Source organism: Oscarella lobularis, chromosome 2 (assembly GCF_947507565.1).
Source record: "Oscarella lobularis chromosome 2, ooOscLobu1.1, whole genome shotgun sequence".
Taxonomy (NCBI): Eukaryota; Metazoa; Porifera; class Homoscleromorpha; order Homosclerophorida; family Oscarellidae; genus Oscarella; species Oscarella lobularis.
Window position 1 is genome coordinate 2,912,484 of NC_089176.1, and position 25,731 is coordinate 2,938,214.

Genomic DNA, 25,731 nt, shown 5'->3' on the forward strand with positions numbered 1-25,731 from the left:
CAGCACGTGAGATGCATGGGAGACGCGAGCATCTGCACGTGTACTGGCGCTCCCTGGACGCTCTGGGCCCCGATATCTCAGATCTACTTCGCGCGCGTATACTATGATTTATCTGTCGAGACCACCGCGACGATCGATGTGCGTTCCTCGGTCGATCAGGCGCGACTAAACCGATTTTCGACTGCGACGGGCTTCGCCTCGTCGCCGTGCGAGCACAACAGGAAACGAGTAGAGAAAGCTCCTCTAACAGACACAAGCCAACTCGAGCGCCAAATCAATTCAATTGACGATTGTAGCTTTTACGCGCGCGACACGACGGGGGTGGATTGGCGGCTAAAAAAAGCGCGCCCACGTCGACCATACATGTGCAACGCTAACTAATAGCGACGTGGGCGCGAAGAGACCCAACGTACATACATACATACATACATGTGTATATAGAGACGCACACGCTAAGTTTACACAATACGCCGACTGCACTTTACGAACGTTTTCAAACGAGTGCCGCCATTGCCGCCCCATCCGCGCGTCCATCCGAACCGGCACAGTAAACAATCGTACCGGAATCGTCTCGTTCGCGTCGAATAATTTGACCTCGGCCAAACAATGCCCGGTCGTACCCGCGCACGGAACCGACAACGTGGGCGTGACCGAACGCTTTGAGAGCGCTCGCCGTCTCTGGCGGTATGCCATCTTCGAGTGCGACGCCGCCGACGTTGTCCTGCAGAATGCAGAAACGCGGCGCGTCGAGCGCGAGCTGCGGATCCATGCCGAAATCGATCATATTTAGAAGCACCTTGAAATTTTTCGACCACGTGACAACGCGTCTTTTCTCCGACATCTGTCGTATCGTACCTGTACGTGACCCTGCGGCTGCATAAAGCCGCCCATGACTCCAAAGCACGCGTACAATTCGCTCGTTTTAGCAATTGTTGCCATTCCGGGTATAATGGTATGATAGGGACGTTTCCTCGGTGCAACGCAATTCGGGTGGGTCGGATCGAGATCGAAGTTACTTCCACGATTCTGCACGAGAAACCTGCGTGACCTACCCCCCTCTCGTCTGTCGACAAGGATCCAACCTGCAACGTGAAGCCGCATCCTTCGGGCACGAGACCCGTTCCGAATCCCATGTAATTGCTATTGATGAACGAACACGCGTTGCCCGTCGAGTCGACGATTGCAAATTGAACGGTGTCGCTGCCGCTGCACGGCTCGCCGCGACGACAGACGTCCAATATCCTAAAGAAAAGGGAAGCTCCACCATATCGAAATCCTTGTGTCCGCCTCCTCCTTTGGCTTCGTTCTATGAATACGTATTCCTCTCACCCTCTCGGTCTAATCAGCGAGCGGCGCTCGCTCGCATATTGATCTGATAACAATTGACGAACTGGCACGCTAACTCGACGTGGGTCGGCGCAGTACCAGCGTGCGTCAGCGAAGCTCAACTGCATCGCCTGTATGAGGACGTTGAGATACTCCGGCGAATTGTGCTCGAGGGCTAAATTCTCTCACAATCAGAAAATAGAATCGTGAGCAAGACGACGTCTCGTACTCACCTGACACGTTCATTTCCTTGAGCAGATTTAGCCCCATCAGGGCGGCTATACCTTGTCCGTTGGGCGGCATTTCCCAGACTTCGATCCCCTTGTAATTAACCGCTATTGGATCATCGAACGTCGTCTTGTGTTCTGCCAAGTCGGCGGGATTCAAAACGCCGCCGTTTTTCGTGACAACGTCAGCGATGGCATTTGCAATTCGTCCTTTGTAAAAACCCGCCTTTCCCTCGTCAATGAGAGCCTATCCACAAATAGCAATAAAATGCCTACTATTATGTGATGCATTTCCAATCAGTGTTTGTTCTTTACGCACTCGAAACGTTCTTGCCATATCTGGCAGGTTTATCACTTCCCCAGCGCGCGGAGAATGTCCGCGTATTAACATTGACTTTGCGTGAGGATTACCATCGAGGAAAAATGACTCTGATCCCTCTTTCCAAAAGTGAGCCGTAATCGTCGAGACGGGAAACCCCGTTTCGGCCAATTCGATGGCCGGATGTAATATCTCACGAAGACTCAGCTACAGTTGTGCAAAGACATAAGAATAAATCGATTAGGGAAAATCAGAGGATGACGCAAACGGACGCTACTGCATATACAGAAAATTCTCTGTCACCTTTCCACTTCCAAATTCTTCCACGGTGTCGATCCATCCTGCTGCAGCCCCCGGAACGGTGACGTTAAGGGCGTGTCGCGCGGGAAGTGCACGCCCACCGATCCCATAGCCAAGTTTATGTATAGATTCCAACGACAACTCAGCAGGAGCACGCCCACTGGGGGAAGAGGATGTACGCAAGAGTTATTACGGCGGTTCGTGCGTCATCATACGTTCCGTTGAGACCTTTTACGGTTTTCGTCGATGCGTTGTAAAACAAACAGAAGCAGTCTCCCCCAATTCCGGTGGAGCACGGCTCGGTCACGCTCAGCGCCGCCGCGACGGCGACAGCCGCGTCGGCCGCGTTGCCGCCTGCTTCGAGAATTTGCGTGCCGATTCTCGTCGCGAGAGGCTGGCTCGACGCGACGCAGCCGCGCAGCGAGAAAACGGGCGAACGACGCGATATATATTCCATAGTTCTACGGGAGATTATCGAGCACGTGACGGTAACCAAGGTGAACGAGAGAATATTATATTAATTAAATAAGCTAGATTTGCTGCCACCAGATACACTGTATATCTATGTAAGTAAGTGAATAAGATCTACTGCTCTACTGCTGCTGCTGCTGCTGTACGTATATTCCAAATTGAGCCTGTATATCCTGCATGGACATTGAATTTTCACTTTTCTGAAGAAGCTGATAAACCTCAGTCAGCTGCTTCTCTTTGGCTCTAATTACACGAGAATTAATTTTAACGTTTTCTTGGCTAGAAGTGAAATAATTTTCTGTTTTTATATAGTAGTTTCTTGCCTCTTCTCTTCTTCCATGTCCATAAGCGAGGTCAGGTATTTTTCCGCTACCAACATGTCCGGCTCTTTACCAAATTTCAGCTCGGACTTTTTCACGCCGTCTAGACGAATTCCCTTATATGATGCTCCCGAAATCGTCTCCTCATCCGGCGTTGCTGGTGCTTCTTCGCGCTTTTCTTTATGGAATCGGACTTCTTTTACTCGTGATTCGACTGAGTTTTCACGACGTGCTGGCATCTTTTCGATAGGCTTAGATGTGACGCTGTTTCGCTGTTTGAATAGAATGTAGAAAGCTAGAAGTAAGCTGAGACCGGTTGCAAGAACGGCAACGAAAGAAAAACCTAAATCCATAGTTACCGCGATTGAAATAAATGAAGGTATTGTGACCTGCTATAAAGTGGCTGCTTTGGCTGTTTTCGACAATCTGCGCCACTAGTGTAATGGTATCATGGCAGATTCCCATTACACAGCAGACTTCTGCCGATCCGGGTTCGATTCCCGGGTGGCGCAAGTTTCGTTTTGTCTTTGCTGCTTTGTTCTCTTTATTTTTTTATCTCTTCTCTAAAGACGAACGCTCTTTTTTTCAAGTTGTTGTCTCAGGCGTGCAAGAAATCGAACTGAGTCGCGCACGTTAGAGTGATTCCCCGGGAGCAAGGCCCTGGAAATTCCTCAAGGATTTAGCGACAGCAAGGCTGCAACGGGATTCTCACAATTGCTGTAAACGTTCCTAAACGTATTCGACGTTACGGAGGCCCTAAACGGACGAGAGGAGCATGTGCAGCCCGAAAACGCAACTTGAGAACAATGAAAGACGTCACCAGTGCAAGGCTCCATATCCGCTGCAAGGTTCTTCCTAAAAGAGACCGATTCAGCTTATTCTCTACGAGAGTCTGAGCAACCGTTCTACTCTACGTAGAGAATCAAAGGCCACACTCCCCAGCGCCACCAAGGTTCGATTCTGTTTGCAAATCATTCGACCAAAGTAATATGAAGGATGAGCATAGTCGTGCAGAACTGAGTTTTCCACAAGCAAAGAAGCTGTCAACACCATTCATTTATTCACTAAAAAACTGCAACGGCAACGGATCTCTACAAACAGCGCTACCTACGTATCTACACCAGTTTTTATCAATTACACAGCGGATTCTAAAAACACCATTCATTTATTGACACTGCAACTGCAACTGCCTACATACCGTATCTACACCAGTTACACAGCGGATTCTAAACCTTCGCTCTGCTGAGCCGTCTCTTGCTCCTCCGGCTCAGGTGCAAAATCCGGTTTGAATTTCGGCATCTGATGAACCCAGTGTTGAAACTGCTGAGCGCTCGCCGCTGAGCCCGGATTCCGTTTGACATAGAAAAGAATATAGGCGCCTCGCGATCGAACGGCCGTCTCGTTGACCGCCTCGACGTAATGATCATCGTAGGCGTACCACTTGCTATTGACGGGATTCAAGCAGTGAGCCGTGTAGTGGCCGCTGGCCATGCCGCCGCTGTGATTGCAGACGGCGTAGAGATCATAGACGTTTTCGTCTGCATGACTCCTGCCTGGCACGACGTCAGGATTCTCGAGGTAGGGCGTCACGTCCAAGTCGGTCACGGGGAATTTGACGAGCGTGTGCAATTTGGTTCGTCGAATCGGAGAAACCTGGGAGGCAGGGGGATAATATTGCACAGAGGAGACGACGTCATCTTTTCTCTCTCGTACCTGTCTGAACCGTTTCAAGTGGACAATAAGAACTTCCGGAAGAGTCCACAAGCCGAGTCGTTTCAGCGTTCCCTCCTGCCGTTTCTTGCACGACGGACAAAACCAGGCGTCGTCAGATCCGAGCTAGAAAGCGAGAGCCGTGGCGAATTTTTTTTAGTACCGCTATCAACTGCGTGACTGACTTGTTCTTCAGACGTGTACAACTTGAAACATTCTTCCAGCGTCACTTCGTCCGGCTGATTTCCCATTGCCGTCGCCTGTCGCAGGCTTTCGTGTACAATCGGCTTCGGCCAGGGTCGGTCGTCAAGGAGACGCCTTTTCACGTCGTCGTCCCATTCGACGACCAATTTGATGTGCGGGGGTCCCGCGTCGGAAGGACAAAAGGTCTTCGCTCTAGGAGGAAAAAAACAGAACGCTCGGTGACGTCACGGGAGTCTCGCTTCCAGAGCCGTATATAGAGATATATACGGCTCTGCTTGCTTCATGTGGGGTCTCGTTCCCACGGCCTTTTTCAGACTAATGGGCCTAAGAGGCTCTTTACGCTTTTACGACGACGTTTATCTCTCATTAGGGTTGGGCCTCTCTCCCTTTACTCTCCCTTTACTGTCTCTTATACCTGTCAACGAGTGACGTGAAGAGCGGATGATCAACGCTTGAGGGGAGATACGCATCTCGTCGCGAGGATCCATTTATTACACGCAATTTCAGCAGCACGGAATGTTTCATCTTAACAAAGAGAGGGGGGTAAGGGCTGTTTTTATCAGAAAAACTACGGGAGAGACATACCTCGCCGGTGAGACTGGATCCCGCCTCTCTTCCGTGTTTCACCGAATGTTTGAATATGACATTTTGCAATTCCAAGAAACTCAAGTCGCGATAGACACGAAGCACGCTCAACGGACCGAATCTTCAAAAGAAAAAAAGGAAATAAGCAAACCAAAAAAAGAGGAAAAAAGATTCATTTTCCGTACCTCCGAGCTGCCTGATCCGGCAACATCAACTGATGAGCGACGAGAATAAGAAGCGTCTCGCGCGTCGAACTGCTACTACGACGCGATCCCTGACTGCTCGTCGATATCAGCGAAGCGAGACTCCGATTCGTCGGATGACGCGGCTTCTGGTAGCGAGCTTCGAAGGCGAAGAGCGCTGTCGCGTTGCCGCCGCCGCTGCCGCCGCCGCCGCTGTTGCCGTCGCGAATTGCCGAGACCGGTTGACCGTCGGCGAACGTGCGATCGAAACCGGCGTCGCTGACTTCCGTGAGAACGGTGTACTGAACGGGAATTGCGGCGACGCGAGCGACGACGAGACGAAGCTGTTCGATTGTGTCGGTGAAATCGACGGCGACGGCGAGTTTCACGTTCGGTCGATCGTGATCGCGATAGACGGCCGTCAGTTCGATGTATCGACGTCGGCTTTGGGGTAGGGGTAGCGAGACGCAGAGGAACGGATCGAAGGTGACCGACTGGCGTCCGCACACGGGGCACGTGAGTGCGGAACGATATTGGGCTTGGAAGACGTTCGATATGAAGCTGTTGTTGCAGCGCATGTGATTGGCTAGCGCTTCGGCGGCGACTTCGCGATCGGGCCGATTGGGAGCGTCCTAGAAAAAAACGTAGTCATTTAACCGGCCGGCATGCAGTGACGGAAGGAAGTAACCAGTCAGGAAATAAAACGAATAATGGATCAGGATTAGAGGTAGGATCACCTTGAGACATTTGTATTTCTTCTTCGTCGCCCGATTGACGTCTTCGTGCACCTTGTCGAGAAGCCAGAGCAGAAACTCCTGCGCGTCGTGCTGGGCGCTGCCGCGATACTGAGAGGCGCACTTGCCAATGAGCTGCTTCAATTCGAGCGTGATACGCGAATCGTACGTGCACGACCAAACGCTCTTCATCAGCGTCGCCAGCTGCTCCGTCACTTCGCCTCTCGCACCGATAGACGGCCGACGACTCGCGCCGGCACTTCGCCGTTCCAAATCGTCCCTGTATCGATCCATGACGAGATATTCGGCGAAACTGTCCGTACTGCAGAGACACTGCAGCACGGCGTTCATAAAACACGTATTGCCGTGATTTCGTAGGCCGGCAACGCCGGCGACTGGTTGATCGGCGGTATCCGGGGTCCAGTCCGATTCGGCTGCGGGTGACGACGCCGTCTTGGAACCCCGCGCGGACGACACTGGGGGCGCTTTCGCTGTCGGTTCTGTCGTGCGCGTCGTCGTCGTCGTCGTCGGTCGAAAGAAAAAGCGCTGGACCCATCGCGCGAGTTTTTTCTTCAATTTAGGTCGTTTCTCGTAGAAGCGTTTCTTCGGTTTCTCCGTTCGGCTGTCGAGCGAGAGCGATCGCGTCGCGGCGACGGCGTCGGACGTTGGAGACGATGCCGCGGCGACGGCCGCCGCTGTCGCAGTCGTCGTCGGCGTCGTTCTTTTGCCGTTTTCGCCGACAGTCGAGGCGCGATCGCGCGTCGTCGCGGCGTTCGTTTCGCGGGATTCCATTGTCGACGTCGATCCGCCGGCCAATTCTTCTCCACGAGAAGCCATTCGGCTGATAGAAAATCCAAAAACAATGGCTATACGACGCACACGAAATAACAAAGGATTTAATCGCTGTCGGGCGAGCCGGGACTTCGTCGACATCCCGGCTAGTTTTTCGAAATGTGCGACGTCGCCCTACAGGACAGCGACGACAATGCGAGTATAGTTCTCGGCGAGGACGCTACCATTCGCTTCGACGAAAGCGAAGAAGTTAGAGCATTCTGTGCTTTTTTTTCTCGCTCACGAATCGAAATCGGGATTGTAGAACTACTTCGATCGCAAGTTGAACGATCTGTGCGAAATGGACGAGTCTCGCGCGCTTTTTTCCGAAGAGGGGCCTCCTTCGCGGAAACGAACGAAATTGACGTCGTCGTCTCTCGCATTCGACGAGGACGCCGACATCGACGTGGTGTCGCAGGCGCGCATCATTCGCCTCGAATCGGAAATGGGACGGTATCAGAACGCGGCGAAGCACGCCCAAGTGGAAATGGAGAAAGCGCGCGAACGAGCGGCGGAGATGGAGCGCGCGAGCGAGAGACGCGTCCAAAAATTGGAGGAACAGCGACGAATTCTCCTCACGCGACAGGAGACATTGAAAGAGGAGCTCGAGGAGACGCGCGACAAGTCGGAAAGGGAGAAACGCCAATTGGAACTTCAAGTTCGATTGCTGAAGGAGGAAAAGGAAAGTCTGAGAAAGAATCTCGAAAAGGTAAATTAGATAGATAGATCATTTATTTATTTATTTATTATTTTATTTATAGGCTTGGGAGGCTGCAGACGATCAATCAGGACGTCTGGATTCTTTGAGAATGAAGCAGTTAGAATCAGAGGCTTTGTTGCAATCAAAACTCAAGACGGAATTGGAACAATGTCGAAAGTAAGCGGGGGGCTTAGAGATGTTCTAAACGTTCGTGCTGCATATTCTGACGTAGACAAGTTGCAACGTCGACTTTTCAAATTGCTACTTTGGAGGTGTCGAATAGCGAGAATGAGCAACGGGCTCTGACCGCCGAGCATCGCGTCAAGGTCTTCACTGTCCGTCTGGTGTATATGTGTGTGATGAGTACCGTTGGTTGCGCAGGAGTTGGAACGTCGATTGGAGTTCAACGTGGAAAAAGTGAAGGCGGTGGAGCAAAGTCACAAGCAGCTGATTCAGCACAGCGAACTGGAGCGAAAGCTCCGGGCGTTGGAAAAGGAGAACGTCCATCTGAAGTGATGAATTACCGAGCCACGTTTTCTTTTGACTATTTTGTTTCTGTATAGGAAAGTGAGCGGCAGTTGTACCCTACTTCGGGAACAGATCGTCAGTCTGGAGAACAAGCTGAAGCGAGCGGAAGAGCGCTTGGTCGAAGCAACGAAGTTGGAGCTAGACAATCAGGCAAGACACGCGCGTGCACGCATCTTATAATAGATAAGCGTAACGTAACGATGATGCAAAGGCTCTGAAAAAGTTGTGTCAACAGTGGGAGACGCCCGGCGCTCTTGGAGGCGTCAAATTCAGGTACTGTACATCATTGACGTTAGAGCACTCCCCATTATGTGGGATCTACATATGACGTTTTATTACCGAGACTCAATGCCTAGGTCTCCGTCTGAGATGACGACCATGTTGGCCGACTTGCAGCGAAAGGAAGTCATTTTGTCCGGACAGAACAGCCAACTGAAGGCCGAGTGCGCAAACTGACGTTATTGTAGCAGCTTGGCTTATTTATTTCTCTTTCTGTTGTGCAGTTTGAACATAAGCGCAGCTGCGTTGAAGGCGACTAGGGAACAGATCGTCGACTATGAGCAAAAATTGGCTCAGGAGAAGGAGAAGTCAAAGAAAGATTCTGAAACGGTGAAACGTTTGGAAAGAAAGGCTCACTACCTAAAGATGGTACGCTTTGAATGTCAGCGATGCCCAGCTTGTCACTTCCTTCATTGCTAAGGATCGCGATCATATACGTCAGATCTTGAAGTCGTATGAAACGGATATGGAAAGCAGCGAGACGAAAGTCGAGGTGACGTATAACGCTTAGATTGATTGGTTGACAATCTAATCGAAATTTATTGCAGTCTGACCTGTTAGCAGCGCGTAAAGAGATTCAAAGCCTTTGGAAGACGATAGAAGAAGTAGATATTCATTTTTTTGAGATATTTACTGTTTTTTTTGTATTTTTCCGTAGCTTCAGATGAAGTTGGAAGCAAAAAACGAGGCAAACGAAACCCGGGACGATCCGTCAAAGTGAAATATCTCATACATTGCCTCCCCCGGACTGTGTTAATTCACTGTAGGGAGAAGATCTTTCGCTATTCGGGTCCCGAGAGCGTGCACGACGTTGAGGTGGCGAAACACGAGAGCCTATTAGCATTGCTGAAAAAAGACAACGAAGACCTTCGAGCTCAATTGAAGGCCGTTACGACGCAGGGAAAAGTGACGGACGCCAACGTCGCCAAGCCGGTGGCGAATGTCGGGCTCCAATTCGAAGTCGCCCAGCTAACCGAAAAACTCCAGAAGGAGGAAACAAGTGGGGCACGACTCAAAGAGGTAAGACATTGATACGTTATGATAGGCTTACCTCTCTCTCTTTGCCTTGAGTGTCATTTGACACAGGCTATGAAAGCGACGGTGAAGGGTTACCGCGACGTCGTGCACAACGTACTCGGATACAAAATCGAACTTCTCCCGGACAGCGGCATGTGCGCGTTGCGATCGATTTACGCGGAAAAGCCGGACGATGTCGTCAAGTTGAAAGTGCGGGTGTACAAATTTTTCGGAATATCATCTCAGTCGTTGTTATGTCTTTTTCGCTTTACTGTAGGTAGGGAAAGGCAATGTGCTTCTGATTGACACGCCGTTTTCCTCCGAACTGCCCGATCATCTTGTGGAAACGTATTTGAAGCAGCACCGATCGTTTCCGTCTTTTTTCGCTGCAATCACTTTGGATCTCATCAGCCGACAGACTCTCATGCTTTGATGAAGCACTATCCCTTACGTTCCTAAGTTAATTAAATTACCATGCCTTGCTTTAGAGATGGGTAGCGCGCGAGGGAGAAAAACTGGCCATGTCTCAGGCGTTGTTGCTTAGAAGCTTCTTTGGTTGTATATCTTTCGTCGTTGTGTGCGTTTTGTACTATAATCTTCTGAAGCCGGATCGTCTCGACGAAAGCCATCGAAGTCAACTAAGTTATCGACGCCCGGTAAGTACACCGGTGGTGGTTCCAGGTTTTAGTTGCCGGTACGTTATAACAGCTTGTATGTCTTTGTTTCTCGCCCTTTTACTAACAAAGACGTAGCTGAACTAAACCCTTCTCTCGTTTTCCCGTATGGCGGGAAGAGAGAAGGGTCTGGGGACGAGACTACTAACCTAAGGCCACTTATTATTCAATGCTGTGTACTCACTGGTAATTCAGGTTCAAAAAGCAGTTCAGGAGGATGCGATCATCACGATGATTAACGAAAGAAGAGTAGCAGAAGGTATATGATATCTGATATTGAAGACTTTGTCTTTTATGAACTGCGAACCTTAGGAATGTCAATGATCAATCGAAGCGTTGCTCGCCTATCGTGGGAAAACATAGCCGAAACAAGTCCCCAGTATACGGAAGTGAAAATTCTGACCAATAAGTTCGTACAAAACATGCCGTTGAAGATTGTCATTCATGCAAGAGACGTCAACAATCGGCCTCAAGTCACTGGTGGCGATCTTATCTATCCCGTTATAAAACGGAGTTATTATCAAACCGGCGCTATTCATGACTTTGACAACGGCTCATATCTGGTTGAGTTCCAACCAGATTGGGCGGGATCGACGTCATTGGAACTAACGTTGGCATATCCGAGCAGATTTCGGCGCGCAATAGTTAGAGAAGAAAGGTATGGGTATTGCTTTACTTGTTATTATGCTAAGAATTTGAAGACGTCTGCGCTTGCAAACGTGAGAGCATTCGAATGGAGACATAAGGCATCCGTCATGGCTGGCAAACCGTCCGGACGTTGCTATTTCGATTGGAAGCCAATGCCAAACAGAAAGGGAGAGAATTGGTGCACAATGGATGCACCAGAGTACAGCAACTACATCTCGTGTGAACTTCCGGGAGGTGGAGTGAAATGCGAAGACTCATTTTCTTGTATATATGACAAAAGTATGGTTGAAATGACGAAATCCAAATTTCTCAGCCACAAACCCGTGTCGTCTATGACGCCTCTAATAAATGCTATTTCCTCGATTACCATTCAGCCCAGTGGTAAGAGATGAAGACATTTTAAAACTCGTTTCTATAAACGTGCTATTATAGACGTCGCAAAATCAAGCGTTCCTTGTGCAGAATTTTTCAGCGGACGAAATGTGGCTCGCAAAGTGTTGGGTTCTTGGATGAGTGCCAATCAATATGTTCCCAAATGCTCTCATTCATGCAAAACGACAGACGATGTAATACGTGGCGTGACCGACTCTCATTGGTATTTCATCGGCGATTCAACCGTACGACAGATCATACAGCAACTCAATTGCATCGTCACTGCAGCGTCGTCACGGTGCGATCCTGATCTAATTAAAGCGATACAGATACCGCGCGCGTTTTTTCCCAAGTTCCGTTGTACCACCGAATTTCGATTCTTCGGCCCTCCTGTGTCGACGACGGCCTCGTTGAGAAATTTCACAGTTGAGACGCTTCCTTATGCGCCAATCACAATTGATTCAATAGTCGCAAGTAATGCGTCAGGCGGAGACGTGCTTGTCATTGGATCAATTCAACACTTTGTTATGATTCCGTTTCCTGGGTTCATCAAGCGCATGATGGCCATTCGAGATGCACTGATTCGTCTTCGACGTCGAGCACCGAATATTAAAATTATATGGAAAGGCTCAAATCCTTGCTCGGTCACAGCTGGCTTTTTTGTGAACAATGCAAAAGTTGAATTCTATGAAAGAGTTGCTCAGGAAATCATAAAAGACGTGTCATCAATTTATATTGTTGATACTTGGAACATGTTTCTAGGAAGCCCATTTGGCCCAGCCGGACGACACAAAACTCATTACCCTACTGAAGCAATTAGGGAACTTTTACGATTGTTAGTAGGAATAGCTTCTTCAAAAGAAGAGGCAGGGTAATATTATTATTTTCCTCTGGTAATGTTGATGTTGATAACGAAAAAGTCTGCGTGACAGTGCGTCCAAACAGTCTCTGATGTCTTCCAGCGACGACAACGACGACGTCGACGAGCTAATCGACATCGCGTCCTATCGCTGTCGTCGCCAGCATTGCCACAGTGTCCGAAAGTTCCGTCTTTCCAGCCACACATCCCTTCCCAATATTTTCCCAAGTGTCGTTGTACCGCCGCCCGTTTCACTTTGTTAGTCCTCCTATAGTCACAAGTGGCCAATAAGAACTTTCACGAGTGCATTGATTCGTCTTAGAAGTCGAGCGCCGAAGATGACGGATGATTGTATGGAAGGGCACAAATCCTCGTAACGTCATTTCTGAATTTTTTATGAACAATGCCAAAGCTGAATTCGATGAAACAGGAAATCACGAGAGATGTTCCGTCAATTTATATTTTGGACACGTGGAACATATTACTTGGAAGCCCATTTGGAGGAGCCGGACAGCATAAAATTCATTACCCTGGAAGCGCAATAAACGAAATCTTTCGAATAATAGCAGGACTTGTTTGTTCAAAACGAAATTTGCAGTGAATTAGAAAAAATTGTCTGAGCTCTTCCGGCTTGAGACCCGACAGAAGTCCCTAGCGCGCGCGCGCGCGCGCGGTAAACGTGCAAACAAGCGAACGAACAAACCACGGATACTTGACTATGAGCAAAAATTGGCTCAGGAGAAGGAGAAGTCAAAGAAAGATTCTGAAACGGTGAAACGTTTGGAAAGAAAAACTCACTACCTAAAGATGGTACGCTTTGAATGTCAGCAAGGCCCAGCTTCCTTCATTGCTAAGGATCTTGACCACATACGTCAGATCTTGAAGTCGTATGAAACGGATATGGAAAGCAGCGAGACGAAAGTCGAGGTGACGTACAACGCTTAGATTGATCATTGATTGACAATCTAATCGAAATTTATTGCAGTCTGACCTGTTAGCAGCGCGTATAGAGATTCAAAGCCTTTGGAAGACGATAGAAGAAGTAGATATTCATTTTTTGAGATATTTACTGTTTTTTTTGTATTTTTCCGTAGCTTCAGATGAAGTTGGAAGCAAAAGACGAGGCAAACGAAACCCGGAACGATCCGTCAAAGGAAACAAGTCGGGCACGACTCAAAGAGGTAAGACATTGATACGTTACGATTATCAGATAGCTTACCCCCTTATTCGCCTGAGTGCCATTTGAGAGACCCGGCCTTATGTGTGCTTTTCGCGGACCTTTTTGCAGGCTATAAAAGCGACGGCGAAGGGTTACCGCGACATCGTGCACGACGTACTCGGATACAAAATCGAACTTCTCCCGGACAGCGGCATGTGCGCGTTGCGATCGATTTACGCGGAAAAGCCGGACGATGTCGTCAAGTTGAAAGTGCGGGTGTACAAATTCCTCGGAATATCATCTCAGCCGTTGTTATGTCTTTTTCGCTTTAAGGCAATGTGCTTCTGATTGACACGCCGTTTTCCTCCGAACTGCCCGATCATCTTGTGGAAACGTATCTGAAGCAGCACCGATCGTTTCCGTCTTTTTTCGCTGCAATCACTTTGGATCTCATCAGCCGACAGACTCTCATGCTTTGATGAAGCACTATTCTTACCCAGTTAATTAAATTACCATGCGCCTAGCGCGCGAGGGAAACTACTGGTACAGTATGTCTCAGGCGTTGTTGCTTAGAAGCTTCTTTGGTTCAATTGGTTGTGTATCTTTCGTCATTGTGTGCGTTTTGTACTATAATCTTCTGAAGCCGGATCGTCTCGACGAAAGCCATCGAAGTCAACTAAGTTATCGACGTCCGGTAAGTACACCGTTTTAGTTGCCGGTACGTTGTATGTCTTTGTTTCTCGCCCCTTTTACTAACAAGACGTAGCTGAACTAAACCCTTCTCTCGTTTTCCCGTATGGCGGGAAGAGAGAAGGGTCTGGGGACGAGTACTAACCTAAGGCCACTTATTATTCAATGCTGTGTACTCAATGGTAATTCAGGTTCAAATAGCAGTTCAGGAGGATGCGATCATCACGATGATTAACGAAGGAAGAGTAGCAGTAGGTATGTGATATCTGATATTGAAGACTTTGCCTTTTATGAACTGCGAACCTTAGGAATGTCAATGATCAATCGAAGCATTGCTCGCCTATCGTGGAAAAACATAGCTGAAACAAGTCCCCAGTATACGGAAGTGAAAATTCTGACGAATAAATTCGTACAAAACATGCCGTTGAAGATTGTCATTCATGCAAAAGACGTCAACAATCGGCCTCAAGTCACTGGTGGCAATCTTATCTATCCCGTTATAAAAGACGCAAAACGGAGTTATTATCAAACCGGCGCTATTCATGACTTTGACAACGGCTCGTATCTGGTTGAGTTCCAACCAGATTGGGCGGGATCGACGTCATTGGAACTAACGTTGGCATATCCGAGCAGATTTCGGCGCGCAATAGTTAGAGAAGAAAGGTATGGGTATTGCTTTACTTGTTATTATGCTAAGAATTTGAAGACGTCTGCACTTGCAAACGTGAGACCATTCGAATTGAGACATAAGGCATCCGTCATGGCTGGCAAACCGTCCGGACGTTGCTATTTCGATTGGAAGCCAATGCCAAACAGAAAGGGAGAGAATTGGTGCACAATGGATGCACCAGAGTACAGTAACTACATCTCGTGTGAACTTCCAGGAGGTGGAGTGAAATGTGAAGACTCATTTTCTTGTATATATGACAAAAGTATGGTTGAAATGGCGAAATCCAAATTTCTCAGCCACAAACCCGTGTCGTCTATGAAGCCTCTAATAAAAGCTATTTCCTCGATTACCATTCAGCCCAGTGGTAAGAGATGAAGACATTTTAAAACTCGTTTCTATAAACGTGCTATTATAGACGTCGCAAAATCAAGCGTTCCTTGTGCAGAATTTTTCAGCGGACGAAATGTGGCTCGCAAAGTGCTGGGCTCTTGGATGAGTGCCAATCAATTTGTTCCCAAATGCTCTCATTCATGCAAAACGACAGACGATGTAATACGTGGCGTGACCGACTCTCATTGGTATTTCATGGGCGATTCAACTGTACGACAGATCATACAGCAACTCAATTGCATCGTCACTGCAGCGTCGTCACCGTGCGATCCTGATTCACTTAAAGCGATACAGATACCGCGCGCGTTTTTTCCCAAGTTCCGTTGTACCACCGAATTTCGATTCTTCGGCCCTCCTTTGGCGACGACGGCCTCGTTGAGAAATTTCGCAGTTGAGACGCTTCCTTATGCGCCAATCACAATTGATTCAATAGTCGCAAGTAATGCGTCAGGCGGAGACGTGCTTGTCATTGGATCAATTCAACACTTTGTGATGATTCCGTTTCCTGGGTTCATCAAGCGCATGATGGCCATTCGAGATGCACTGATTCGTCTTCGACGTCGAGCACCGAATATTAAAATTATATGGAAAGGCTCAAATCCTTGCCCGGTCACAGCTGCCTTTTTTGTGAACAATGCCAAAGTTGAATTCTATGAAAGAGTTGCTCAGGAAATCATAAAAGACGTGTCATCAATTTATATTGTTGATACTTGGAACATGTTTCTAGGAAGCCCATTTGGCCCAGCCGGACGACACAAAACTCATTACCCTACTGAAGCAATTAGGGAACTTTTACGATTGTTAGTAGGAATAGCTTCTTCAAAAGAAGAGGCAGGGTAATATTATTATTTTCCTCTGGTAATGTTGATGTTGATAGCGAAAAAGTCTGCGTGACAGTGCGTCCAAACAGTCTCTGATGTCTTCCAGCGACGACAACGACGACGTCGACGAGCTAATCGACATCGCGTCCTATCGCTGTCGTCGCCAGCATTGCCACAGTGTCCGAAAGTTCCGTCTTTCCAGCCGCACATCCCTTCCCAATATTTTCCCAAGTGTCGTTGTACCGCCGCCCGTTTCACTTTGTTAGTCCTCCTATAGTCACAAGTGGCCCAATAAGAACTTTCACGAGTGCATACGTTCCCTACGTTCCGGAGATCGTAGATTTGATTGTCCCAAGTAATTCATTGGGAGTAGCGTTGCGATCGATTTACGCGGAAAAGCCGGACGATGTCGTCAAGTTGAAAGTGCGGGTGTACAAATTCCTCGGAATATCATCTCAGCCGTTGTTGTGTCTTTTTGCTTTTAGGTACAGTACAGGGAAAGGCAATTCTGATTGACACGCCTTTTTCCTCCGAACTGCCCGATCATCTCGTGGAAACGTATCTGAAGCAGCACCGATCGTTTCCCTGCATGGGATCTCATCAGCCGACAGACTCTCATGCTTTGATGAAGCACTATCCTTACGCATGCCTTACGTTACCAAGTTAATTAAATCATGATTAAATTACCATAGCTTTTAGAGATGGGTAGCGCGCGAGGGACAAAAACTGGCCATGTCTCAGGCGTTTTTGCTTAGAAGCTTCTTTGGTTGTATATCTTTCGTCATTGTGTGCATTTTGTGCTATAATCTTCTGAAGCCGGATCGTCACAAGGAAATCCATCAGCTCCGCCGCATTGTGCCGCATCTAAGTTATCAACGCGCTATTCCGGTAAGTACACCGGTGGGGCCACCGGTGGTTCCAAGTTTTAGTTGTCTACTCTCGTTTTCCCGTATGACGGGAAGAGAGGCTATACTGAACGGGCCATACTGAACTAAGGCCACTTATTAGAGTAGGACCTCATTCTGCGATTTCGGACGCTCGCACAGCAAATCTAGAGAACCGATTCTGGCTTCCTATGGCGCATTTTAAAGCCCAATCCCTGTCAGGAAGATGTGCTTGAGTGCGAATCAAGAGACCAAACCCTCATGATTTTATTAGAAGATTAGCGCGCGCAGGTCAAATCCTCCGCTTTCGGACAACAGTATGCGTAGCTCATTCAAATTTTAATGTTTCGCCAAGAATTTTTTTCACAAAATCCTCTATCATAGAGCTTTCGAACGCAGTAAAGCTTTAGGTAAATGGTCAAGTCTATCGCATGCTAAAAATCGACGAATGTACCGACATCGTACCTCGGTTTTTCGGCCACCAGTTATTCCGTTTTCAAAGCCCAAATTCGTTTCTAAAACAACACTCTGAATTTGCTGTAAGGTGTTTGAGACGCTTTTCAAAAGCTGCTTGAAAACGTGTAACTTTGCTAAGCAATTGGGCTGTTTAGTGCAGCAAAATGCATTTCTCGGGTTTGCTTTAGCAGCAATAGAACTAAAAATAGCAACGAAAATACCCAAACTGGTACAGAAGCAAGCGGTTGCGAAGAAAAAGTTACCCTAAAACTTCGTTTTAAAATTTTGAGTACGTGTCCGAAAGCGATACTGTTGTCCGAAAGCGGAGGACCTGCGCGCGCTAATCTTCTAATAAAATCATGAGGGTTTTGTCTATTGATTCGTGCTCAGGCACATCTTCCTGGCAGGAATTGGGCTTTAAAATGCGCCATAGGAAGCCAGAATCGGTTCTCTAGATTTGCTGTGCGAGCGTCCGAAATCGCATAATGTCCGAAAGCCGAGGTCCTACTGCTGTGTACTCAATGGTAATTCAGGTTCAGAGAGCAGTTCAGGAAGATGCGATCATCACGATGAATAACGAAGGGAGAGTAGCAGTAGGTATGATATCTGATATCTGATATTGAAGACTTTCAAGTTGTCATTTTTATGAACTGCCAACCTTAGGAATGCCAATGATCAATCGAAGCATTGCTCGCCTATCGTGGGAAAACATAGCCGAAACAAGTCCCCAGTATACGGAAGTGAAAATTCTGACCAATAAATTCGTACAAAACATGCCGTTGAAGATTGTCATTCATGCAAGAGACGTCAACAATCGGCCTCAAGTCACTGGTGGCGATCTTATCTATCCCGTTATAAAAGACGCAAAACGGAGTTATTATCAAACCGGCGCTATTCATGACTTTGACAACGGCTCGTATCTGGTTGAGTTCCAACCAGATTGGGCGGGATCGACGTCATTGGAACTAACGTTGGCATATCCGAGCAGATTTCGGCGCGCAATAGTTAGAGAAGAAAGCTATGGGTATTGCTTCACTTGTTATTATGCTAAGAATTTGAAGACGTCTGCGCTTGCAAACATAAGAGCATTCGAATTGAGACACAAGGCATCCGTCATGGCTGGCAAACCGTCCGGACGTTGCTATTTCGATTGGAAGCCAATGCCAGACAGAAGGGGAGACAATTGGTGCACAATGGATGCACCAGAGTACGGCAATTACATTTCGTGTGAACTTCCAGGAGGTGGAATGAAATGCGAAGACTCATTTTCTTGTATGTATGACAAAAGAATGGTTGAAATGGCGAAATCCAAATTCCTCAGCCACAAACCCGTGTCGTCTATGACGCCTCTAATAAATTCTATTTCCACGATTACCATTCAGCCCAGTGGTAAGAGATGAAGACATTTTAAAACTCGTTTCTATAAACGTGCTATTATAGACGTCGCAAAATCAAGCATTCCTTGTACAGAATTTTTCAGCGGACGAAATGTGGCTCGCAAAGTGTTGGGTTCTTGGATGAGTGCCAATCAATATGTTCCCAAATGCTCTCATTCATGCAAAACGACAGACGATGTAATGCGTTGCGTGACCGACTCTCATTGGTATTTCATCGGCGACTCAACCGTACGACAGATCAAAAGCCATCTCCATTGCCTTGCATCGCCACAGTGTCCGAAAGTTCCGGATTTCCAGCCGCACATGCCTTCCCAATATTTTCCCAAGTGTCGTTGTACCTTCGCCTTTCACTTTTTTGGTCTTCCTATAAGCACAAGTGGCTCAATAAGAACTTTTACGAGTGCATACGTTCCCTACGCTCCGGAGATCATAGATTCGATTGTCCCAAGTAATTCAGTGGGAGGAGATGTGGTTGTGATTGGATCGATTCATCATTTTCTTGTTATGCCATTTCCTGGGTTTGTCAAGCGCATGTTGGCCATTCGAGATGCATTGATTCGTCTTCGAAGTCGAGCGCCGAAGATGAAAATCGTATGGAAGGGCTCAAATTCTCGTGACGTCACTTCTGATTTTTTTATGAACAATGCCAAAGCTGAATTCTATGAAAGTGTTGCCCAGGAAATCATAAGAGACGTTTCATCAATTTATATTTTGGACACGTGGAACATATTACTTGGAAGCCCATTTGGAGGAGCCGGAGAGCATAAAATTCATTACCCTGGAAGCGCAATAAGCGAAATCTTTCGAATAATAGCAGGACTTGTTTGTTCAAAACGAAATTTGCAGTGAATTAGAAAAAATTGTCTGAGCTCTTCCGGCTTGAGACCCGACCGAAGTCCCTAGCGCGCGCGCGGTAAACGTGCAAACAAACAAACAATGTCTTCTTCCTACATCTATGCTTCCAGCGACGACAACAATGACGACGTCGACGAGCTGATCGACACCGCGTCCTATCGCCGTCGTCGCCAGCGAGCGGACACGGCTTCTCGCACCCGCGTTTTGTCTCGTCGCACGGCGGCAATCGCCGTCGCCGTTCTAATCGCTCTCGTCCTCGTCGCCGTCGTCGTCGGTCTCGTCGTCGCGAGAAAGAAACGAAAGGGGGAGGACGACGGAGCGAAGAATCGTTGCAAATCGGTGCAAAACGTCGAACGATTCGATTGCCATCCGGACGCGTCGCCAACGCAACGCGAGTGCCTCAAACGCGGCTGTTGTTGGAGGGAGAGTCGCGACGGCTCGCCCGCCTGCTTCTACGCCGACGGGCCGTCGCAGGCCGATCGCCAGTACAGCGTCGCCGCCTCCGGATTCAAGCCCCGCCCATCCGACGACAACGGCGGCGGTTTGAGCGGATACGTCGAATGGGACGGCGGTGACGCGTTTCCGCATACGGGACTCATCGAAAAATTGTCCGTCGACGTGGAATATCAAACGGCAACGCGGCTTCGCATTAAGATAGCGGATGCTGATCGAGCGCGTTATGAAGTGCCGCTCGACACTCCTCCCGTCGGCTCGGCGACACCGGCAACGACCGAAAAACGCGACTACGCGTTCTCGTACACGACGTCGCCATTCGGTTTTGCCGTGACGCGAATCTCGACGGGAGAGACGCTATTCAATACGACTGTGGGCCGATTTTTTTTCGCCGATCAATTTGTACAGATGTCGGCGCGACTCGCGTCGGCGTACGTGTACGGATTGGGCGAGCACGTGCAGGACGTCGGCGACGACGAGACGGACGTGAGCCAGCGCGTGAACGGAAAGAACGCGTGGCGCAACGTGACTCTGTTTTCGCGGGATATATTTCCTGAGGTAATATATTGACTGATTGATTGATTGATGACGTAATATTTTGGTTCTCTAGAATTCAGCGTGGAATCTTTACGGCGTTCATCCGTTCTTTCTCGGCGCGGATTCATTCAAGCAATTCTACGGCGTCTTTCTGAAGAACAGCAATGCTATGGGTACATTGAACGACGAGTCTTGTATGTTTGAATGATCAATTGGACTTTTCTTATTAAGATATTCAGCTCCAGCCGCTTCCTGCTATTACATATCGAACCATTGGTGGTATACTAGACTTTTACATTTTCATGGGACCGACGCCAGAGAATGTCATACAGCAATACACCGAAGTAGCTTACTATGTATAGACAGACTGCATTCCTATTATTTTCTCTTCAGATAATCGGACGTCCCTTTCTGCCTCCCTATTGGGCGTTGGGCTTCCACTTGTGTCGTTGGGGCTATAATTCGTCGAAGACGACGTGGGACGTCGTGAAGCGAATGCGACGCTTCGGCGTGCCGCACGACGTCCAGTGGAACGACATCGACTACATGCACGCGCATCTCGACTTCACGTACAATCACACGACGTTTGCGAGCCTGCCGCAGATGGTCGACGACTTGCACGCGCACAATCAGAAATACATCATGATTGTGGCACGTTGTTTCAATTCGATGCGTTTGATAGAGAGAGACGTTTGCTTCTTTCTCTCCATTAGGATCCCGGTATTAGTAACGAGCAGCCGAGGGGTTCGTACGCGCCGTACGATAGAGGCGTCGAGATGGGAGTCTTCATCAACGTATCAGCGACCGAGAGGAGTCCTATTCTGGGCAAGGTGAGCTTTCTCGCCCCCATAACTCGTTTGAAAATAATAAAGGGAGGGAATAATAGGTTTGGCCGGACGTGACGGCGTTTCCCGATTTTACGAATCCGTCCGCTTTCGTCTATTGGAAAGAGATGATAGAGACGTTTCGCAATAACGTCTCATTTGACGGACTATGGATTGTAAGCGTCTCTGAGTCGTTTTTTTTTAATCCGCTATGTTTTATTTGCTAAGGACATGAACGAACCGGCGAATTTCGTCTCGGGTTCTGTCAACGGCTGTCCGTCGTCTTCCCTCAACGATCCGCCCTACCAACCAGGTACGTAGTACAAAAGAAAAATTTTCTACTTAATGAATCTGTTTCTTTGAAAGGAGAACGACTCTATCGAGGAAAGCTGTACGACAAAACCCTATGCATGTCTGCTCAGCAGTCTGCCTCGCTTCACTACAACGTGCACAGTCTGTACGGTCACACAGAGGCGACGGTCACATCGACGTGAGTTTGAACATCGACGTTTAGTCTCTTATTCTCGTGGGTCCCTTGTCTCCAGTGCCCTGGAGTCGATTCTTAAGAAACGTTCTCTCGTCATATCGCGATCGACGTACGCGGGAACGGGCCGTCACGCCGGTCATTGGCTCGGCGACAATCAGAGCCAATGGCCCGACATAGTTCGATCAGTACCTGGTAAGAAAAAAAAAACTCACTCGAGCGGCGGAAATTCTATCCGCTCCGTACCGTAGGTATTCTCGATTTCAGCTTGTTCGGTATTCCGCTCGTCGGTGCGGACATCTGCGGCTTCGGCGCCGAAACGAACGCCGAGTTGTGCACGCGCTGGATGCAACTCGGCGCCTTCTATCCGTTCTCGCGCAATCACAACTCGATTCACATGAAAAGTCAAGAACCGACGGCGTTCGACAACGCGACGTTGACGTCGATGCGTCGCGCTCTTCTCCGTCGCTATCGTCTCCTGCCCTATCTGTACACGCTCTTCTATCGGGCGCACGTCGACGGAAGCACGGTCGCTCGGCCTCTATTCTTCGAGTCCGTTATAGGGGGTAATTACACTGATAATGATAATACAGTAACGTGTTTTTTTAGATTTCCGCAAGTTGAGTTCTACGACGTTGGCAATGTGTTCATGTGGGGCGGCGGGCTTCTCATTGTTCCCGTTTTAAAAAAGGTGCCCTTCACGTCAGGATTTTTTTCGTTGTCGATTCTAATTATTTGTGATAAGAATGCGGCTAGCGTCACAACTACCTTTCCGGATGCCGATTGGTTTGATTTTGAAACGGTGAATGAGATACGTAGATGGATGGTTTTTTCGTTGTTTCATTTCTTCCATGCAGGGTGAAAGCTTTGTTCAGTACACTGGAAAAGGCGTTCGTCAACGTACTATACCGGTTGACTTGACTTCCATTCCGTTGTACGTAAGAGGCGGCTTTGTTATTCCGACTCAAGCGCCGAATACTACAACAGCTGCGAGGTCTGTTTTTTCTGCTCACTTTGAACGCTCTCTAGCTAGTCTAATGACTTGCTCTCTGTGTAGTCGTAAGAACCCGTTCACGTTCGTCGTCGCCTTGGACACGCAGCAAGGCCGAGCCAATGGTGAACTCTACCTCGATGACGGCGAATCTCTCGGTGAGATGTCGCGAGAAACTTCTTTTCCTCCTGACATCGCACTGCTTCTTTAGGAACCGTACAGAAGGGAGACTATTCACTGTTTCACTACACTGCTTTTGATGGCGTTAAGACGGTAGGTCACGGAGATAGAGAGATTTTTATTATATTCTCAGAGACATAGATGAGATAGAGATAGAAAGAGGCAGAGGGACTGATTCTCTGTTCTGCGTAGGGAAATTTCACTGTCAGGTCTGTGCACAATGGCTTTCATTCCTTGCCATACGTCGAAACGGTCGTTATACATGGACTAAAGCAAGCGCCGAAACGCATTCTTGTCAGTAGCGTCAATGCAGACGTACACTTCGCTAAATCGGTAAGAGGCACAGAAATTGTATTCGATTAATGGGAATTTCATTCTTAGAGTTTAAGTGTCGACGTTTCGAACGCTCGGCAAACCGTGGCCACTGTAAATGTGCACTGGTTTTACAATTGACAGCGCGCACGTTTTTTTGTATTGGTAAGGGTGTGGCTTTGAAGTAACGCACGAGCTCCCCGCACTCCCAAACAAAACAGCCGTCTCGCTCGCTCTCGGAAATGCTCAAGCAAATACTCGACACGGGTTTTATTGATCCGGAGCTCCTCGCCGAGCTGTCCGAAGACCAAAAACAGGTTCTTTACGTAAAAATGCGCCAGGAGCAGATCAAGCGCTACAACGCGCGCGAACAATCGACTAGCAAGGACAATGCGAAGCCGAAGAAGTCGAAAAAGAAACAATTGACGGTCGGACTTGGCTTCGTCAACAAATAGCGAAAGGAAACGACTTTGTTTTTTCTACTAGGTTTCGTTTCAAACGGGCGGCGACGGGAATCCGTGGGTTTGGGTGATGGGCGATCACGAGGGCGATCTTAAATACGAGGATCTCGTCACGCAAAACGATCTCGACGAGGCGGAACGCCTACGAATCGAAGACGAGCGGAAGGCAGAGGTTTGACCCGAGGGGGGCGGGGCGTCGTGCTCGCGAGACACGCCGGTTGTTCTTTTTAGGAATTGGCTCAGAAAGAGATCGAGGAAATAGCGCGTAAGCAAAGAAAGGAGCTAGAGCGACGAAAGCGCGAGCGCGAAGAGAAGATTCGACGCGAAGAGGAGGAGAAAAGACGACGCGGATTGGAGGAGTTGGAAAGACAACAGGAAAAGTAGGCGGAACCAATAGCGCGTTCCCGAATGCAAATGTTCTTCTTTTTTTTGCGCAGGGAAGACGCGGCGAATATTTACGTGAACGCGAAGGAGGCTCGCATTGCCGGCGAACGATTGGCACTGGAGAAAAAACGACTCGTCGAGAAGCTGCTTGAAGAGGAAGAGAAGAAATTAAAACAATTGCAGGTATGACGTCACTAAAGCATTGTTTGACGGGGAGTTAGAATCTTTAGCTAAATTGATTTGTTTATTTAATTAATTAATTAATACTGTTACTAGGAGGCGGAGGTTACAGCGCTGGAGGAGGAGATGAAGCGAATAAAAGAGGACGAGTCGTTGCGAAAGAAACGAACCGAGGAAATATACATGTCGATGAAGGAGCTGAGAGAGAAAAAGAGAAGAGAAGAAGAGGAACTGTTGCAAGTGAGTATATATATTATATATATATATATATATATATATAAAGTAGTACATGTAATGGCACATATATTGATAATCTTAGACCGAGTGGCAAAAATCCGAAGAGAAGGCGAGGAAATATGAGAAGGAGAGAAAGATGTCGGTGCGACGAGCTCGAGAGCGTGCCGTCCAGGAAGACTTACTCGGTCCCATTGCGCCTCCGCCGCTCCCCGACCGGTCAAAACATCACCATAGAAACCAAAGAGGTTTTTTCATTTTTTTCTATAGACCGGTCAGTCGCCATGGCAGCTATCCCGTTCGATCGCCGAGCAAGGACTCGCTTCCGCCCGTTCCCGATCCCGTCTCGCAGGTCGGCGGCACGTTGATGCGTCGCGCGCGACTGAATCGGCCGCCGAAGCCCGACTCGCGTCGGGCGGTCGTTCAGTGGTTCAAGGAGTCGGAGATACCGCGCGGCGTTCTGTACGATTGCGACGGAAAAGTCCACGCGTGGTTTCACGGCATATTGACGCGCGGCGAAGCGGAGCAGCTTCTCGCCGAGAAGCCGGCCGGAACGTTTCTCGTGCGAGTCAGCGAGAGAATATGGGGATATACGATTACTGTGAAAACGACGGATAGGTGACGTATTTATTGATTATTTTACAGTGGTAAATAGCGTCATTCGTCTTTTTTTTTAGGTGCAAGCATTTTTTAATCGACGCCGGCGACTCTCACTATCAGTTCTTCGGCGATAATCAACAGATACATTTTAGTTTGGTAAGTCTTTTGGATCATCATAAGATCAATCCGATTTCGACGGCGGGCAAAGAACTTTTGTTGGTTCCGCTCGGTCAGGCGTCCGATCCGCCGGACTATCAGGAACTCATATCGTAGATTTGCTCAGTAATTAATAAGCGCGCGAAAGCCGGGTTGCGTGGGACGTTCTAAATTTTTCTATTCTTGCAATCTGTCTTATGTAAAAGGGCAGTCGTTGCTACTACTAGTAGGCTGTCCTTTTGCAATTACAACTGCCTTTGCATGTATTGAATGAAAATGGAAAATGCTACTGTGTATTAGGATTAGTCGTTCTGCAATGTATTGATC

The 25,731-nt window shown here is 48.2% G+C and overlaps 8 protein-coding genes, 2 long non-coding RNA genes and 1 other non-coding gene across 14 annotated transcripts; 8 read left to right on the forward strand and 3 right to left on the reverse strand.

Annotated features, from left to right (window-relative positions):
* Positions 1-262: 262 nt before the first annotated feature.
* LOC136183903 (glutathione hydrolase-like YwrD proenzyme) lies at positions 263-2,649 on the reverse strand. The gene is made up of 8 exons (XM_065970713.1): positions 2,388-2,649; positions 2,176-2,332; positions 1,873-2,079; positions 1,560-1,800; positions 1,330-1,501; positions 1,083-1,242; positions 856-1,026; positions 263-796 (listed from the first exon to the last, which is right to left on the reverse strand). The coding sequence occupies exons 1-8, from the start codon at positions 2,627-2,629 to the stop codon at positions 494-496; spliced, it is 1,653 nt and encodes a 550-aa protein (XP_065826785.1). The 5' UTR covers positions 2,630-2,649; the 3' UTR covers positions 263-493.
* Positions 788-2,911, forward strand: LOC136183909 (uncharacterized). Its single transcript, XR_010669264.1, has 2 exons — positions 788-1,532; positions 1,585-2,911. It is a non-coding gene; the product is annotated as an uncharacterized lncRNA (long non-coding RNA).
* Positions 2,678-3,553, reverse strand: LOC136183911 (uncharacterized). Its single transcript, XR_010669267.1, has 3 exons — positions 3,353-3,553; positions 2,967-3,306; positions 2,678-2,886 (listed from the first exon to the last, which is right to left on the reverse strand). It is a non-coding gene; the product is annotated as an uncharacterized lncRNA (long non-coding RNA).
* Positions 3,392-3,475, forward strand: Trnag-ccc (transfer RNA glycine (anticodon CCC)). The gene is given in 2 exon segments: positions 3,392-3,427; positions 3,441-3,475. It is a non-coding gene; the product is annotated as a tRNA-Gly (tRNA).
* A 451-nt stretch (positions 3,554-4,004) lies between the features above and the next one.
* LOC136183898 (ubiquitin carboxyl-terminal hydrolase 43-like) lies at positions 4,005-7,322 on the reverse strand. 2 transcript variants are annotated; one of them, XM_065970706.1, is made up of 8 exons: positions 6,382-7,322; positions 5,648-6,276; positions 5,463-5,583; positions 5,293-5,402; positions 4,859-5,069; positions 4,677-4,799; positions 4,162-4,616; positions 4,005-4,111 (listed from the first exon to the last, which is right to left on the reverse strand). In XM_065970706.1, the coding sequence occupies exons 1-7, from the start codon at positions 7,309-7,311 to the stop codon at positions 4,176-4,178; spliced, it is 2,565 nt and encodes an 854-aa protein (XP_065826778.1). In that variant the 5' UTR covers positions 7,312-7,322; the 3' UTR covers positions 4,005-4,111; positions 4,162-4,175. The 2 variants fall into 2 exon arrangements, with proteins under 2 accessions (XP_065826778.1, XP_065826776.1); XM_065970704.1 differs by having other exon boundaries at positions 4,005-4,616; positions 6,382-7,321.
* Positions 7,296-10,220, forward strand: LOC136183899 (mitotic spindle assembly checkpoint protein MAD1-like). Its single transcript, XM_065970707.1, has 15 exons — positions 7,296-7,419; positions 7,475-7,918; positions 7,971-8,086; positions 8,142-8,235; positions 8,291-8,421; positions 8,473-8,587; positions 8,649-8,710; positions 8,794-8,880; positions 8,941-9,085; positions 9,138-9,209; positions 9,265-9,321; positions 9,375-9,433; positions 9,484-9,736; positions 9,803-9,943; positions 10,011-10,220. Exons 1-15 carry the CDS (start codon positions 7,330-7,332, stop codon positions 10,164-10,166), a joined length of 2,022 nt encoding a protein of 673 aa, XP_065826779.1. The 5' UTR covers positions 7,296-7,329; the 3' UTR covers positions 10,167-10,220.
* A 34-nt stretch (positions 10,221-10,254) lies between these two features.
* Positions 10,255-13,863, forward strand: LOC136183902 (uncharacterized). Of its 2 annotated transcripts, XR_010669263.1 has the most exons (7): positions 10,255-10,389; positions 10,603-10,666; positions 10,720-11,436; positions 11,488-13,213; positions 13,272-13,328; positions 13,381-13,467; positions 13,575-13,863. XR_010669263.1 is itself a non-coding variant. In XM_065970712.1 (4 exons), the coding sequence occupies exons 1-4, from the start codon at positions 13,094-13,096 to the stop codon at positions 13,791-13,793; spliced, it is 483 nt and encodes a 160-aa protein (XP_065826784.1). In that variant the 5' UTR covers positions 12,331-13,093; the 3' UTR covers positions 13,794-13,863. The 2 variants fall into 2 exon arrangements, 1 of the variants encoding a protein (XP_065826784.1); XM_065970712.1 differs by lacking the exons at positions 10,255-10,389; positions 10,603-10,666; positions 10,720-11,436 and having other exon boundaries at positions 12,331-13,213.
* Positions 13,864-13,981: 118 nt separating this feature from the next.
* Positions 13,982-16,094, forward strand: LOC136183901 (NXPE family member 3-like). 2 transcript variants are annotated; one of them, XM_065970710.1, is made up of 4 exons: positions 13,982-14,139; positions 14,327-14,390; positions 14,444-15,169; positions 15,221-16,094. In XM_065970710.1, the coding sequence occupies exons 1-4, from the start codon at positions 13,996-13,998 to the stop codon at positions 16,033-16,035; spliced, it is 1,749 nt and encodes a 582-aa protein (XP_065826782.1). In that variant the 5' UTR covers positions 13,982-13,995; the 3' UTR covers positions 16,036-16,094. The 2 variants fall into 2 exon arrangements, with proteins under 2 accessions (XP_065826782.1, XP_065826783.1); XM_065970711.1 differs by having other exon boundaries at positions 14,002-14,139; positions 14,206-14,390.
* Positions 16,095-16,738: 644 nt separating this feature from the next.
* Positions 16,739-19,648, forward strand: LOC136183900 (NXPE family member 3-like). Its single transcript, XM_065970708.1, has 4 exons — positions 16,739-16,904; positions 17,890-17,953; positions 18,020-18,745; positions 18,797-19,648. Exons 1-4 carry the CDS (start codon positions 16,749-16,751, stop codon positions 19,600-19,602), a joined length of 1,752 nt encoding a protein of 583 aa, XP_065826780.1. The 5' UTR covers positions 16,739-16,748; the 3' UTR covers positions 19,603-19,648.
* A 23-nt stretch (positions 19,649-19,671) lies between these two features.
* LOC136183897 (lysosomal alpha-glucosidase-like) lies at positions 19,672-23,594 on the forward strand. Its single transcript, XM_065970703.1, has 17 exons — positions 19,672-20,619; positions 20,672-20,771; positions 20,830-20,942; positions 20,992-21,249; positions 21,312-21,428; positions 21,485-21,598; positions 21,651-21,735; positions 21,789-21,912; positions 21,968-22,101; positions 22,158-22,458; positions 22,516-22,597; positions 22,652-22,708; positions 22,764-22,900; positions 22,964-23,055; positions 23,109-23,170; positions 23,270-23,410; positions 23,459-23,594. Exons 1-17 carry the CDS (start codon positions 19,690-19,692, stop codon positions 23,528-23,530), a joined length of 2,919 nt encoding a protein of 972 aa, XP_065826775.1. The 5' UTR covers positions 19,672-19,689; the 3' UTR covers positions 23,531-23,594.
* LOC136183905 (SH2 domain-containing protein 4A-like) lies at positions 23,547-25,692 on the forward strand. The gene is made up of 8 exons (XM_065970714.1): positions 23,547-23,817; positions 23,876-24,022; positions 24,082-24,230; positions 24,288-24,417; positions 24,511-24,654; positions 24,734-24,867; positions 24,919-25,266; positions 25,326-25,692. Exons 1-8 carry the CDS (start codon positions 23,632-23,634, stop codon positions 25,519-25,521), a joined length of 1,434 nt encoding a protein of 477 aa, XP_065826786.1. The 5' UTR covers positions 23,547-23,631; the 3' UTR covers positions 25,522-25,692.
* The last annotated feature ends 39 nt before the right edge of the window (positions 25,693-25,731 follow it).

Excerpts from the sequence above, each read along its gene's own strand:
- LOC136183898 (XM_065970706.1), bottom strand. The coding sequence starts at position 7,311 with ATGTCGACGAAGTCCCGGCTCGCCCGACAGCGATTAAATCCTTTGTTA. Across the intron at positions 5,584-5,647 it reads CCGGATCAGGCAGCTCGGAG|ATTCGGTCCGTTGAGCGTGC; the intron begins GTACGGAAAATG and ends TTTCTTTTGAAG. Across the intron at positions 5,070-5,292 it reads TTCACGTCACTCGTTGACAG|AGCGAAGACCTTTTGTCCTT; the intron begins GTATAAGAGACA and ends TTTTCCTCCTAG.
- LOC136183902 (XM_065970712.1), top strand. The coding sequence starts at position 13,094 with ATGGTACGCTTTGAATGTCAGCAAGGCCCAGCTTCCTTCATTGCTAAG. Across the intron at positions 13,329-13,380 it reads TTTGGAAGACGATAGAAGAA|CTTCAGATGAAGTTGGAAGC; the intron begins GTAGATATTCAT and ends ATTTTTCCGTAG. Across the intron at positions 13,468-13,574 it reads GTCGGGCACGACTCAAAGAG|GCTATAAAAGCGACGGCGAA; the intron begins GTAAGACATTGA and ends ACCTTTTTGCAG.
- LOC136183905 (XM_065970714.1), top strand. The coding sequence starts at position 23,632 with ATGCTCAAGCAAATACTCGACACGGGTTTTATTGATCCGGAGCTCCTC. Across the intron at positions 23,818-23,875 it reads CGAAAAAGAAACAATTGACG|GTTTCGTTTCAAACGGGCGG; the intron begins GTCGGACTTGGC and ends TTTTTCTACTAG. Across the intron at positions 24,868-24,918 it reads CCTCCGCCGCTCCCCGACCG|ACCGGTCAGTCGCCATGGCA; the intron begins GTCAAAACATCA and ends TTTTTTCTATAG.
- LOC136183900 (XM_065970708.1), top strand. The coding sequence starts at position 16,749 with ATGTCTCAGGCGTTTTTGCTTAGAAGCTTCTTTGGTTGTATATCTTTC. Across the intron at positions 17,954-18,019 it reads CGAAGGGAGAGTAGCAGTAG|GAATGCCAATGATCAATCGA; the intron begins GTATGATATCTG and ends TGCCAACCTTAG. Across the intron at positions 18,746-18,796 it reads GATTACCATTCAGCCCAGTG|ACGTCGCAAAATCAAGCATT; the intron begins GTAAGAGATGAA and ends GTGCTATTATAG.
- LOC136183899 (XM_065970707.1), top strand. The coding sequence starts at position 7,330 with ATGTGCGACGTCGCCCTACAGGACAGCGACGACAATGCGAGTATAGTT. Across the intron at positions 8,881-8,940 it reads AACAGCCAACTGAAGGCCGA|TTTGAACATAAGCGCAGCTG; the intron begins GTGCGCAAACTG and ends TCTGTTGTGCAG. Across the intron at positions 9,944-10,010 it reads ACGATGTCGTCAAGTTGAAA|GTAGGGAAAGGCAATGTGCT; the intron begins GTGCGGGTGTAC and ends GCTTTACTGTAG.
- LOC136183901 (XM_065970710.1), top strand. The coding sequence starts at position 13,996 with ATGTCTCAGGCGTTGTTGCTTAGAAGCTTCTTTGGTTCAATTGGTTGT. Across the intron at positions 14,140-14,326 it reads AACTAAGTTATCGACGTCCG|GTTCAAATAGCAGTTCAGGA; the intron begins GTAAGTACACCG and ends ATGGTAATTCAG. Across the intron at positions 15,170-15,220 it reads GATTACCATTCAGCCCAGTG|ACGTCGCAAAATCAAGCGTT; the intron begins GTAAGAGATGAA and ends GTGCTATTATAG.
- LOC136183897 (XM_065970703.1), top strand. The coding sequence starts at position 19,690 with ATGTCTTCTTCCTACATCTATGCTTCCAGCGACGACAACAATGACGAC. Across the intron at positions 21,736-21,788 it reads CGATCCGCCCTACCAACCAG|GAGAACGACTCTATCGAGGA; the intron begins GTACGTAGTACA and ends TTTCTTTGAAAG. Across the intron at positions 23,056-23,108 it reads CGATGACGGCGAATCTCTCG|GAACCGTACAGAAGGGAGAC; the intron begins GTGAGATGTCGC and ends CTGCTTCTTTAG.
- LOC136183903 (XM_065970713.1), bottom strand. The coding sequence starts at position 2,629 with ATGGAATATATATCGCGTCGTTCGCCCGTTTTCTCGCTGCGCGGCTGC. Across the intron at positions 2,333-2,387 it reads GTAAAAGGTCTCAACGGAAC|TGGGCGTGCTCCTGCTGAGT; the intron begins GTATGATGACGC and ends CTCTTCCCCCAG. Across the intron at positions 1,027-1,082 it reads GATGCGGCTTCACGTTGCAG|AATCGTGGAAGTAACTTCGA; the intron begins GTTGGATCCTTG and ends TTTCTCGTGCAG.